Source organism: Chiloscyllium punctatum, chromosome 8, assembly GCF_047496795.1.
Source record: "Chiloscyllium punctatum isolate Juve2018m chromosome 8, sChiPun1.3, whole genome shotgun sequence".
NCBI classification, from domain to species: Eukaryota; Metazoa; Chordata; class Chondrichthyes; order Orectolobiformes; family Hemiscylliidae; genus Chiloscyllium; species Chiloscyllium punctatum.
Genome location: NC_092746.1, coordinates 46,169,553 through 46,184,449, shown reverse-complemented (window position 1 = coordinate 46,184,449; position 14,897 = coordinate 46,169,553). Strand labels below are relative to the sequence as shown.

At 36.6% G+C, this 14,897-nt stretch overlaps 1 protein-coding gene across 3 annotated transcripts in view; it reads left to right on the top strand.

Moving 5' to 3' along the window:
- Positions 1–14,897, top strand: part of casd1 (CAS1 domain containing 1) — a 104,467-nt gene that overhangs the window by 48,865 nt on the left and 40,705 nt on the right. For all 3 annotated transcript variants that reach the window (XR_011961326.1, XR_011961325.1, XM_072575470.1), the window contains exons 5-9: positions 2,253–2,297; positions 3,569–3,631; positions 11,748–11,792; positions 11,890–12,013; positions 12,114–12,328. Coding sequence is in view for 1 of the 3 variants with exons in the window: in XM_072575470.1 (XP_072431571.1) it covers positions 2,253–2,297; positions 3,569–3,631; positions 11,748–11,792; positions 11,890–12,013; positions 12,114–12,328 (492 nt within the window). In the remaining 2 variants the exon portion in view is untranslated. The remainder of the gene's footprint in view (positions 1–2,252; positions 2,298–3,568; positions 3,632–11,747; positions 11,793–11,889; positions 12,014–12,113; positions 12,329–14,897) is intronic.

Genomic DNA, 14,897 nt, shown 5'->3' with positions numbered 1-14,897 from the left:
AATCCTATCAAAACAACTTTTCTTATTTGTAATTTCTACCCTTATATTTTCACTGGGTGACTCTTGAGAAATGTCTTCCCTAGTTACATCAGTAATGTATTAATCAAAAATGCCACCCCCTGTCCTTTCTTGCCTCCTTTTCTCCTTCCTATAGCATTAAGACCTGGAACATTGAGCTGCCAATCTTGTCTATCTCTCAGCCGAGCTTTTATAATGGCTATGACATCCAAATCCCATGTTCTCAAACATGCCACGAGTTCTTCAGCTTTACCTGTAAAACCCCTTGCATTGAAATAAATGCAATTAAGTTCTTCAGAGATACTATGTACTCTGACTCTCTCGTCTTTTTTTCAAATTTATATGCTGTCCTCATATTCAGAGCCTTCTCCATCAATCCTTCCATTTACAGTGCTACTTAGAATTCCTTCGCTTGCCTTCTCTATCAGTGTAAAGTTTAGATTAGATTACTTAGTGTGGAAACAGGCCCTTCAGTCCACACTGACCGGCCAAAGTGCAACCCACCCAGACCCATTCGCCTACTTTACCCCTTCACCTAACACTAATTTAGCATGGCCAATTCACCTAACCTGCACGTTTTTGGACCGTGGGAGGGAACTCCACACAGTCAGTTGCCCGAGACGGGATTTGAACCCGGATCTCTGGTGCTGTGAGGCAGCAGTGCTAACCACTGTGCCACCGTGCCACCCACTCTCCCCCTTAATAGAATGGGCAGATCTCCCTGCTAAGATATTGGTTACTTTCTAGTTTAGGTTAGACCCATCCTTTTTGAACAGGTCTTTTCTGTCCCAAAAGACAATCTAATTGTCCAAAAGCTTGAATCCCTATCTCCTTTAAACTCTTGTTCCTTCCCATGTTTTTGAGTTTGGCATTGGAAGTAAACCAGAAATTACTACTATTTTTATTTTTCATCTTCTACCTAATCTCTTAAATTTACTGATTTAATCTTTGCTTAAAAATGTCATTCCTACCAATCTGTACAATAATTTCTGGTTTCTCAGTCTCACCTTTAACAATATACTTGAAACATGTAGATACGTCCTTTAATCCTAGCACCAGGGAAGCAACAAACCATCTTAGATTTATGCTCACTGCCTCAGATTCTCCTGATGATGCCCCAGACAGGAGAGTTTCCTATAAAAATAATTCTATTAAAATTTGTCAAATACTGTCTAACATAAGAATTATTCAGAGCATCCAGTTCAGATGGGCCATTCCATTTTACTAAGAGAGACTATCCTCTTCAACAGTTCCAAAAACTGAATATCTATTTGATAGAGAAGTAGCCACTGGAGACTTTTGAACTACCTTCTTGCCTTTCCTGACACTCACCGATCTATCTGACTAATCCTGCTGGGTAATAACTTACCTAAATTTACTAGCCATCTCCCTCTACCTTAATTGTTGCCTTAGTAACATTAAGCCTGAAAAGAATGTTTCAGTAACACCTTATATATAAAATAAACTACCTTTCATTACCTATCGAAAATAATGTTAAAATGGAAAAAAAAATTTTTATAAAATATATATATATATATCTATATCAAACGTTTAAAACTTAGATAAAATCAACCACTTAGCTGATTAACCTGATATAAACAATTATTCTTCAATAAATTCTTCAAAAAAAACTTCTCCAGAGGTGACCATGTGTAGGACTATCTGCAATGAAAACGCTAGTCTTTATTTTAAGAAAAACTGTTCAGTTTTTCAAAAAAAAATTTGCAATGCTTAAAAAAAACCTTCTAAAACACATGTCTTTTGTTTCTGAATTAAGAACTTTAAAAAATAGTCAGTCGTAAACTGTAGGCCTTTCAAAAGCTGCTTTATTAATATAATGAAAAAAAGCAATTTTTCAACAGATGTTTTTAAAAAAAAAAGTGGAAAATGTCTTATTAGTAAACTATAATAGCATAATAACTTTTCAGAAAACCTGTAATAAATCTTTAACTAAGCCTGCAATCCGAGGAGCAGTTGCAATATCCGCACTGCTCCTTGTTGGTGTTGTCTTATTACCATAACTAATAAAACACGTTATTGAAAGTTTAAGGTTTGAATCCCAGTTCCGCCAGGAAAAAGTGTAAAAATAGTGCAGTTTTCAATTGGAGAGTGTTTGTTTGAGAATTTTAAATATGTGAACTTTGTTGATTGTAAGCAAGCAACAAAACTTAAAGCATGACATGTTTTTAAGATAATATTAAGATAATAAGATAAACAATGTACTTAATTTACAGCATGAAAACATTTCCTTTGAAGATAGAAGCACTTCGTTGAAAGTTGTAAGTTCTGCATGAAAAAATTTTTTGGCATTATTTTTATTATAACTTGATAATTCTGCTTAACTGGGACAGCTTGATAATCATTTCTGCAAGCCATTAGTGTAAATAAAGCAAATACTGATGCAGTCTCAGTTGGCAACCTCGGAGTGGAATTTGCATTAAAGTTTGGATCATGTCAGTTAAAGTTTTTTTAAAAAAAAGCGAAGAAATAACTTTTGAAAACAATTAGGAAAGGTAAAGCTGAGTTGTGGGCAGATCAAGAGTAGTTTAAAGTGTGGAAAAAAAACTAGTTATCTAAGGCAATAAAGTCAGGCTAAAGCAACATTATTCAAAAGTCAGAAGTCACATAACGCCAGACTATTTTTCCTATGTTTATTTGAAATTACAGGCTTTCGGAGCACTGCTCCTTGGTCGAGTGAATTGGAGGGAAATACACAGGCACAGAATTTGTGCCTGTGCGCTTCCCTCCACTTCATCTTTTGATTTCAAATGCACCTGTGGGATTATAACCTGGTGTTGTGTGACTTGTGACTTTGTCCACCCTAGTCCAACACTGGAACCATTGCAACAATGTTAACAATTATATTGTTAAATTATTTTACTTAATTAGTAACAACTAAAATTGCATAGCAGCTTATGAACATATCTTTTTTGGATAGCCATATTTGAGCCACTGTACATGGTATGTTTCACAGGCAGTTTGGAGATCCTTTTATACAAATGCCAATTCAGCATTAATCATTATACTTGCGATGGGAGGTATAAAATGCTAATTGGGGTGCTGAAAATAATATTGCACACAAATTGGCTGTTTAAGTTATGAGCCATAATTCTCTGGTGTATCTTTTGGAGCGTTATGAAAACTAACCAGCAGCAATACCTTCTTTTTATTAAAAACTGAGATTTTTTGCTGCACTTCACACAACATCAATAAAATATATATTTATTGTGTCTGTGTGTTCTGTAGGTGCAAGTTAAGTCTTTCCTAACCTCTGACAGGAGGTGGTGTAGGAGCTGCAGCTGATATTATTCCTGAACTGGGAGCAAAAAGGGAAGAAAATGAGATATTTGGACACTGTCAAAATGAGAGAGAATAGAAGGCTTAATTGTGATGGTCCTATAGCTTTCCACTTTCTTTGCTCGTGACTTGGTTCAATTTTAATAAACAGCAGCTTTGTTTCTATCTTTGTTAATCTCAACTGTCCAAATAAATTAAGAAATTAAAATCTCTCAACTTCTGTTTGGTATTTTCACTTTGTTTTGAACTGCAGGATTTTTTGTGGTACCCTGAAGTAAACAACTCCATGAAGGATTGTTTTAAAGCTTGGAATGAGGTATGTATGATAAAATACCCTTTAATATGTAGGGTAGCATGGTGGTTTAATGGTTAGCACTGCTTCCTCTCAGCACCAGGGACTCTGGTTCAATTCCAGCCTCGGGTGACTGTCTTTGTGGAGTTTGCACATTCTCCCCGTGTCTTCATGGATTTCCTCTGGGTGCTCTGGTTTCCTCTCACAGTCCAAAAATGTGTAAGTTAGGTGAATTGGCTATGCTAAATTGCCCATAATGTTCAGGAATGTCTAAGTTGGGTGCAGTAGTTAAGGGTAAACATAGAGTAATAGGATAGAGGAATGGGTCACTCTTCGAAGGGTTGGAGTGGACTTGTTGGGCTAAATGGCTTGTTTCCACACTGTAGGGATTCTATGATTATTGACAAGTAATGGGGGAAATTATTTTGCAAATGTGGTCACAACCTTTGATATTACTGGAGAAGAAGGGTAATGATTTAGTTGGTACATTGATTCGATTTGGTCAAGGCTTTCTCCAAGGCACCACAGAGAAGAATCTCTGTTTTCAGAGAATGAATCTCTCCATATGAATGTGTTTTCATAAGTTTCCATGAAAACTGAATTTTTGATGGAATAACTTCATATTATTATGGACCAGTCCAAACTCCCTTCAAATATTATCAAGGAGAGACCCTAATTTTTATCTTATTTAAAGATAAGCGTAAGATCCTGTGTTCCAGATGTAATTCAATTAGTCACACTATTTGGCTTTAAGCCAAAAACACTAATTTCTTTTATCCATCTCAAATACAAACAAAAGAAAGAAGAATTGGTATAACTTTAACTCTGTTGGAAAGCTTAACAGAATATTAGATTATTTAACTTCTAAACAGCAACTGTTCCAATATAATAACATCCCATAAACATCCCCTTCGCAAAGTCAAATTCAGTAAAATAGATTGTCTCACATACGATGTTTCTCCAGTCCAGGAGAAAACAGAAAATTCTAGTGGAGGGAAAGCTCCAACTTTTTGCTGTGGCGGAGATAGATGAAACTGCTTCCACAGCCAACTTCAAAACCCCAACTACTATTGACGTCCTGGTTCTGTGTGAGCCTGACTACACTCTTTCATGCTGCTTCCATTGTTCCAATTTTTTTTTAGAAAACGTGCCAGGCGGATGTCAAGTTGTTAACTTTATTGGCTTAAATGTTCCAACTTGATACCTCTGGCTCAAAATCTCTCTTTTGAAAGAAAAGCACAAAATACCTTAAGCACATAGTACCACAAGTACTATAAATACAATACCAAAATAACATTAAAGCCATAGTATAATCACAATACTCCATGTATATTTTCAATTCATGCATAATATATTCATGATGATTGAATCTGCAGTTGTGTGTAAGGATTTCCTTACCTTGCTGTGCTTCAATCTGTGCTCCAGTTTTTATTTGGAATCAAGCAGTCTAATGAGCTCTCTTTCCCACAATATGCTAACTGAGACAATGTCAATGGGTTTCAGCTATGTCGGTAACAAGCCTGTTTTCTTTCATTAGTTAATGGACACATTGGGATTAATATAGCTGCATATACTTAAAGATTTGTTTTATCGGCCGTCTTGTGAAAAGGTGGCAGCCGTTTGCTAACTTTTTAACCTTAGCACAGAAATAGCATCCAGTAATACTATTGTCAATGACCATCCAGGTCAGATCATTGAGTGTTTCCTGGTGAACAGATTTGGAAATCGGTTTTGGACTGAAAAATGCCTCGTCTGCTTTAATCACCCTGGAAGGGTCAAGTATGTCAAAAATTTGAATGACCGTTTTAAAAGAAAAGCCATTTCATGCTGCTTCAATGCAACGAGTAGTTAATATAATGATGCCACCAATCCAGAAAGATATTCTGACCATGAAGCAACTGAGCAGTGTCTTGTGTGAACTTCAGGACCAGTACAGAGGCAATTACACAAGTCATGTGCACTAATAATTGGATGATTAAATCAAACTATGCTCTTCCAATTGTTTATGATGAGCAGAATGCAGACTGCATTTTACCAGCCAAAACCAAAAGAATAAATTCTTACATACTGTAATACTTGTGTAAAAGTCAAATTTTTTAGAGTATTTTTAAAGGTTCAGTTTATAGGGTCGACTGTTATAGGGATGCTAGTTTTGAGGGGCTGAAATTCATGCTGCAGTTCGAAATACTGTTATTAGCAGAAGTCAATTTGATCGCTCAATTAATCCAGGGTAAAGAAGAAAAATACAATGAATTACGGTAAAGGTAACTACCAGATAAAAGCAAGAGAAAAAAAGAATGAATTACTAGTAGTAAATTTTATTTATACTTACTAGTACGAAAATTTAATGTTAAAGATTCATCAAAATCCTGCAAAATCACACTGTTCAATATCGTCATGGCCTGGTACAATGGCACACTTAAAATGAAACATTTATTAAATTCTGAATATGGAAGTGTCTTGAATTTTCCCACTAAATTCTCTCATTTCCTTCCCATTTACTCTCATAAGTAATGAGCCTCAGCAACATTAACAGATTTGTCAAAGAAGTAAAGATCTATGTAGCTAATATGTCTCTCTTTTATTCAGATATAATGGCATATTAAAATGAGGAATTTTTTAATGATATTAACTTTTGGATGTATAGTTAACAAAGTGCGATTGGCATCGAGAGACTTGGTGCTATTCTGAATGAATCAAAACGTGCTGTAGTAAACCAAGTGGGCAAAGTAGAGTTTTGAATGAATAGAGACACAATATAGTAAACAAAGTGATGAGTAGAGTTACCTATATGAATGAATGCAATTTTGTTTAAGGTGGGTTAATGGATAAATGCAGTTTCCTTTGTAAGAGATTTATAATGTGATATAGTAGGGTCCACTTTAATACATGATATATGGTAAATACAAGACTTGTTAGCCAAAACTAAGGGGTCCACTTTTACATGAGATCAACTTTACATGAGTATAAATGGTAAGATCGACTGTTGGGCAATACTTGATAAACAGTTGTAAGTGAGTCAGTAGCTACAATAATAATCTATTATTTAAGATATTCACATGAGCTCATACTGTATCTCCTGTGCTTTCCAGAAGTAACGTATGTGCATACGCAAGGGCATGTCAATAAACAAAATAAATCTGTTCAAGCCTTACAGTTTGTTACAATTATTTACATGCAGGGGGCTGTTACTTCCCTATTACTTTGTCCAAGGTGTCGCCATGGATAATCAGAATCACCTTGCCAAGCAAATCCGCCTCCTTTCTCCCTGTAGTATAAATTGTTGTGATAATTTAAAATTTGACATTCTTCTGCTTGCTATTATTACCGCAAGACAAAAAGCTTCAAAATCTCCTTTCAGCAATGTTTAAGTTTTATACTACCAAGCAATAGATTTAAGACTTGAAGAATTAATAATTGACTAGCTAATCAATGTGAAATTCATTTCATACTGCAGTTTGCTTCATTGCTGTTAAATTCTTTTTAGTAATACAAAAACGTGCACTTTCAATTGATTAGCATCACAAGTGAAACCTTTCACATGTTAATACTGAATTATAATTAATTCTCTTGATTAGTACATTCTGCTATTTCTATGCTTCTACAGTTCACTTGGACCTCACAAATAGCATCATCTTCTGAAATGATTTCTCCATTCAAGCCTTTAGTCACTTCCTTGTGTGTTGCTCCATCTTCAGTTTTCTTCTATTCATTAACCATATGTTATTTGTCAGCATTGCAACTATTGCACCATTTTCCACTTTGAGTATGTCTGATTCGATCATCATTGACTCCAGGCTATGTTATTAGACTAGGTGAGATGTCAAGTCCAAACTGTTTGCAGGATTAATGCAATTATATATTGCACACTCTGCACTGAAGTCTTCTTGACTTGCATTCATTGGTTATACTCAGACTCCTGGGAAAGCCAATGAATTACTCTGTCCACATTTTTGTTTGATCCTGGTCTGAACTTTACTTCTCCATCTGAATTTGTAGCAGAACTACTCTAATATCAATTCTAATTTTGGATAAATGGCAGAGGCACTGGATTGAGGGTGATTTAGCAGTTTGGATTAGAAACTGGCTTTCTGAAAGAAGGCAACGAGTGGTGGTTGATAGAAAATATTCAGCCTGGAGTCCAGTTACTAGTGGTGTGCCACAAGGATCTGTTTTGGGACTACTGCTGTTAGTCATTTATAAAAATGACTTAGACGCAGACATATGTGGATGGATTAGTAAATTTGCAGATGACACTAAAGTCGGTGGAGTAGTGGACAGTTTGAAAGAATGTTACAGGTTGCAGGGGGACTTAGATAAACTGCAGAATTGGGCTGAAAGGTTGCAAATGGATATCAATGCAGCTAAATGTCATGTGATGCACTTTGGGAAGAATTACAGGAAGGCAGAGTACTGGGTCAATGGAAAGATTCTTGGAAGTGTGGATGTCCATATACATAGATCCCTGAAAGTTGCCACCTGGGTTGATAGTGCTGGCATATGGTTTATTAGGTTTCATTGGTAGAGGGGTTGAGTTCTGGAGCCGTAATATCATGATGCAACTATACAAAACGTGAGTGTGGCTGCACTTGGAATATTGTGTTCAGTTCTGGTCACCATATTTTGGGAAGGATGTGGAAGCATAGGAAAATGTGCAGAGAACATTTACCAGGATGTTGCCTGGCCTGGAGGGAAGGTCTATTGAGGAAAGGCTGAGAGACGTGGGTCTGTTCTCATTGGCAAGAAGAAGGCTAAGAGGGGATTTGAGAGAGACGTACAAGATGATCAGAGGATTAGATAGGGTGGACAGTGAAAGTCCTTTTCCTGGGATGATGATGTCAGCGTGTACAAGGGGGCATAACTACAAATTGAGGGGTGATAAATTTAAGATCGCTGTCAGAGGCAGGTTCTTTATTCAGAGTGGTAAGGGCGTGGAATGCCCTACCTGCCAGTGTAGTTAACTCAGCCACATTAGGGAGATTTAAACAAAGCTTGGATAAGCACATGGATGATGGGATAGTGTAGGGGGGACGAGCTCAGAATAGTTCACAGGTTGGTGCAACATCGAGAGCCGAAGGGGCTGTTCTGCACTATTATTCTATGTTCTACATTCTATCACAGGCTTATACCTCAATCTTATTTTCATTGCTACCTACACTTTCATTAAGGGTTTGTTTTCTTAACTGTACTTTCGACTTTTCTGCTTGACTTAATCTAGTCTTCTGTTAAAGTTCTTGTATACACGCCTAACATCTTAACAACTTCTTGAGCTCCAGAAAATTGACTTCATGATCTTTGTTTTCCTTTTCAACTTTCTCAAATATTGGCTCACCGCATCTGGGAAGTATTCCCTAGCTCTGATGCTTTTATGATATCGTGATTCCTTACCCCTCTCTTCCATCTTCTCAACTACATCACTGGGACCATCTCTCTCACCTCAAAATCCTTCTGTTCCCATTGAATGTCTGCCCCTAGCTTCTGTAAAGCTCTGTATGTTCTTTTATGGTTAGATCATAGAATTATAATGGTTATAGCATAGAAGGAGACTATACAGCCTGACATATCCATGTTAACATTCTGCAAAAAAAACTATTCCCACATTCACACCCTTTTCCCAAAGCTTATAGATGTTCTGTCTTTGAGATACCTATCCAACTCCCTTTCGAAGATCACAGTTTAATCTGTTTGCACCCAATTCTAACATATTCTAGTTCCTAATAACTTCTCTGCATAGTAAATATTTTCTTATGTCCTTTTTTGAATATCTGCTGTTTCCTGGTTTGATATGGCACCTGACATTTCTAGCAATGAGAGCAGTTCTATCTAGACTAGCAATGATTTTGAGCACCTCTATGTATAATCTAAATTGTGCTATTCACAGGTGTAAATGTTGAGAATTTAGTGGTGTCCAGACTTTGTCAAAACTTTATTTTGTATTTATATAATTCATCAAAAATTGGGAGGGATCATAAATACCTGTGAAATTAAAAATATTGGTTCTTGAGGAGCTATTGTATCATGCGTAAACAATATGTTGAGGGAGAAATGTTCCATGGCATTGCTTATGAGTGAATGAAAACCAATTTTAAAAAAGCCATATTATGTTCAACACCTTAAAAGCCTTTTATTATTCCTTGACCTTCAATTTACTTCTGATCAATCAGACTGTGCAATTGCCTCCTCACCTCTCAGCAAGTACCTTTCCACCTTCTCTAACTATTGGATGGTCCAAGCATGTTCTATTCCAGGAGGGGATAGCGTTTGAAGGATAGAACTGGAATCAATCTTCTCTCTCTTTGAGCACAAAACATATGCATAACCCAACGATCACAGTTTGCCTGTGCCTGTTGAATGTTCACTTGAATTTATAGTCGATGCCCATTAGCCTGCATATTACTAAACATTAATATATATTTTATTAATATATGGTTGACACGACTCCCTCAGACATTGATATTCATTCTAACCTTCAGTGTTTATGCTGATTACAAACAAATCTATCACTTGACCAATTTTCTGATGCTTGCAAGCACTTCAATGTTTAGATTTCTTGTATGATGTATTCATAGTGAACTGTCACCATTTCTTCAGTGTGCATTGAGGAAATCGGAGTAATTGTTTTTGCCATCTCTCATCATCCATCACTTTCCACTGATTTACTTTACTTCATATTCTCTCATTGAAATGCTGCCATTCCTTGACCATTTCCACTTGTGCCCGAATGTTACCCAGCTCTATCATGCCACTGTTACTCGATCCTCACCATTGTCACTGAATAATCACATTGCTTGGCCATTGTCCAGTACTGAATGAGCTTAACTTCTCCAACTAAATACCTGATAGATTGAAGCTGTTGTCTTTGAATGCTGCTTCAAAGCTTTGTGTCTCCCAAATTTATGTCCATGTGACTCCATCTTAATAGCACAGACTTTGAGACACCAAAGTGAAGCTGAGGAAGGTTTGTGTGAATGGTTAACTAAAGATTGGGGGGGTAGTCAGCAGGCTGGTGATTTTAAAAAAATTATGTGCTCTTATTACTATAAACAGGAATATGCTAATTTGTTATTTGTCATATTGAATTCTAGCAGATAGTATTGTTGCCTGATAGTTTATTACTCATTTGTTCGTCTTCCTAGAAATCATGGAGCTCAACTTATCTGTTCTTTTGCTGCCCTTTATACATTCCACATGGACTGCCTGTAGTTGATCTGTTATTAATTTTATCCTGTATCCCCCCTCTGTAGCGTTTTCTGTCAATCTTTCAATGATGTCTACCATCTGCCGTATGATATGATCAAAATGTTGTAAGTTCCTTTCTCTGTGCGTTAATCTCCTCTCTTCAACTGTTTTCCAGTGCTTACTTACTAGCCTTTGTTTGCATAGGATATGTGGAGCATCCTCCTACATCTTGAATACATTCATCTTATCAATAGACTCTTTGTTGATTGTACTCCATCACTTATTCAAGTTAGCTGTGGGAAGCGCAGTTCATATTCTGAGCTTTGTGCCTGGAAGTCAACAAATTTAGTACTACCAGGCTACATCTTTTTATTCGAATAAGAGTGAAAAGTGTGAATACCCCTTTTATTTACCATTTCAGTAGCTTCAAAAATAATTTTAATTTAGTTTAATATCTTCGATCATGATTCGCTTATTGTTTCTCCCTTGTTATATTTTTTCTTACTGTTGAGGTCCTCGTCATCTGTGTATGACTACTAGGGACAGCTGGTCGTGGCATTTAGTAGCTAGTTGGTGTTGATTAGATTAGGTTCCCTACAGCGTGGAAACAGGCCCTTCGGCCCAACCAATCCACACTGACCCTCCGAAGAGTAACCCACCCCCCTCTGACTAATACACCTACCCCTATGGGCAATTTAGCATGGCCAATTCTCCTGACCTGCACATCTTTGGACTGAGAGGAAACCGGAACACCCGGAGGAAACCTACGCAGACACAGGGAGAATGTGCAAACGCCACACAGACGGTTGCCCAAGGCTGGAATCGATCCTGGGACCCCGGTGCTGTGAGGCAGCAGTGCTAACCACTGAGCCGCCTTAACTGTACTATAATTTTCTTTTCACTTTCAGCATGGATGTCTGCTAACTTATAACAAAAATTTAACTATCAATTTTCTTCACAGGGTGCTCATCTCAAACCCCACCTTATTGTGGTTGGTGCTGCTACAGTAAGTTAATTTTCTTTAAATTGAGGTCGGAATATTTTGCAGATTTCCTCATCAGGTTTGCATTTCAAACATGTTTTGTTTGTTTGTTTGTTTATAGTGGTCAATTAAGATACATAATGGGAGTATGGAAGCTCTCACCCAGTACAAAACCAATCTTACATTAATTACACCTCTTCTGGAGAAGTTAGCAGAAACTAATGACATCTATTGGGTCCTCCAAGGTAAAGCCATCCTTATTTTGTTAAATTATCCTAAACTTTGTACATTCTGTAAATTCTGAGATTTTAATTTGACTTGTGAAGTCAATTTTATGTTTTTTAGATCCAGTTTATGAAGATTTGCTAAGTGAGAACAGAAAGATGATCACGAATCAGAGGATTGGTTTATACAATGATGTGACTTTAAGCATTTTGAACAGTAGTACCAGAAATATGGCAGCCAAGGTCAAGATCCTCAGAGCTTCCAAATTAGTTGCAGAAGAAACTATTGCAGAATCTTTAGATGGCTTGCATTTACCTGAAACCACTCGAGACATAGTAGGTATCTTTAATACATTAAATATAAATGCATTCAAATGTTATTATAACTTGCAATTAGATGAAAATGCTACACGCCACTGATTTTGGTTGCCCTTCTTGCCCTTCATAGGGGAAAAACATAACTGAATTTACTCACAATTTATTCATTTTGAAGAGATTATTTGGGTATGACTACTCAGAATCTGTTGGTCAGTTGGAGCGAGAACAGATATTTTTAAATCTAGAATTGATTATTTTTTTCTAAATAAAAAGAAAATTGTCAAAAATAATCTCTTGAAATAGAGGCTACGAATACGGAGGTGATTAACTCCCCTCCTGATAGCCAAAGCCTGTATACTATCTACAAGGCACAATTCAGGAGTGTGATTAAATATTCCCCATTTCCCTAGATGTGTGCAGCTTTAGCAACACTAAAGAAGCTTGGTACCTTGCAAGGAAAAGTAACTCACTTGATCGCCACCACATCTATGAGCCTTCATTCCATCCACCACTGACACCCAGTAGCAGCAATGTGTAACATCTACTAAATGCATTGTAGAAATGCACCAATGATCCTTACGCATCACTTTCCAAACTAGTGACAGCTACCATCTAGAAGGACAAGTACAGCAGATTCACGAGGTGACTACCATTTGCAATATCCCCTACAAGCCACTCACCGTCCTGTTTTGGAAATATATCGCTGTTTTTTCAGTGCCATAGGGAGAAAATAGTGGAATTCCCTCCATAACTGCCTACAATGCAAAGAATCTAGTAGTTCAAGAAGACAGCTTACCAACCTCCATCTTGAGGGCAAGTAGAAATGGGTAATAAATGTTGGCCCAATCAGTGACACCCACATTGAATGAATATTAAAAAAAGGTAATTTTGCTGATAGGTGGTGCAAGATATTCATACCTGTAAACATTGACCAAGCAGTTATTGTTAATCGTAGAAAGGCTGTTGATCTTTGAGAGATAAGTGGTGTTGAGTTCAAGTTTATGACTGTTTATGCCTTAGACTGTACTTAACTCCATGCAAGGATGGAGTTGAGGATTTAGAAGACACTCTAGGTGGAAATCAGCATTTGCAAGGATATAAGGCCCATGTGATTCATGATGCCTTAGAGATGGACTTTTTGAAAGGGAACAAGCCATTGCAATATCATTGAGAGATTGTCAGATATCCCTGAATCTCTCCATCAGAAACTTCCACAAGAATCTGGAGAAATAGCTGCCTCTAACATTTTGCTGTCCTGCATGTTAAGTAGAGGAAATAATGGTGTTTCTGCAAAATGTGGTTAGGAACTTATGCTCAGATTGAAGAAACTGGATTTGTAAGAATTTCATCAAGGTTGGATTTTTACCTAGCTTGGTTAGAGAAAGGAATCTCTGATTCTTCCTACACCGTGAAAGTCACTTTAAGGGTTAAAAATTTAGTTATCAAGTTGAGAAAGAAGAATACTGTCAGGAACAGAGTTTTTTTCACACTCATCCTGAAAGATCATTGTCCACTTGATATACAGTAAAAAACTTCACCAAAAACGGGCATTTTCTGTTCTGGAGTTCAGCATCACTGTTGACTATTAAATAGTGTTTTATACTATGTTGGTTTTAGTTTGCTAGTTCTGTTAACATCTTAACTTGAAATCTTGTGTGATCCTTCCTGTCAGCCACTAGAAATTTGAATATCTTTTTACAAATTATTGGTCTCTAGGCAAGCACATCTATTTCGGGCACTATTATCAAAGACATTTGGAAAGTCCAGATAAATTGCACACCTGAATTTACAATTCCCTCTCCATTACCTCCGAAGCATTCATCAGTTTTGTTGAAACATGATTTTCTCTTTTAAAATCGATGCTTTATTCATTGCATTTTTCTTTTCAAGACATTATTCCATTTCCTTCTTTATTTAGAATTTCATTATTTTTGCTACCTTAAGGTATTATATCACCCTTCTTAGTTTGGAAATTGTGCCAACTATCTGCTAGTTCTCTGACACTAGTCTTTTTCTGATTTAGTATTTTTAAAAGTAGTATTGCCTCTTTCCATTCCTTGGAATCTTTTAAAATATGTATATGTAACCTAACTACATGAAGAGATCTAGCCTGTGAGTTTTAATTAATTTATTACATCCCATTTTAATTTTCAAATATTTAGTTGATTACTCCTCTCACCGTTCAATATCTAGTCTCTGTTACCTCCCTAGTAATTACCAAAGCTACATATTTAATCATTCTGCTATCTCTTGCTCCTTGCCTCCAGTTTTGCTGCTCTTTCCTTTTTAATAATCCTCTTCCATTACATCATTTTAGCTATAATGCACTCTTCTGCTCTTCACTTCTTTCCGAATCCCAGTATTGAATGTTTCCCATTGTTTTATATTGTTTGGTAACAGTTAGCCATTTTATTTTATCAAATTATGTTCTCATTCCTTAAAAACAGCTCTTCTCTAGTCTATTAATCTGTTTTTTTATCATACTTATGTCCTTCTATAGCATCTAGAGTTGTATTTTTATTGTGATTCCAATGCCCACAAATTCCCTCCAGCTACTTCTTTACCTGTTCAGATTCATTCTCCACTT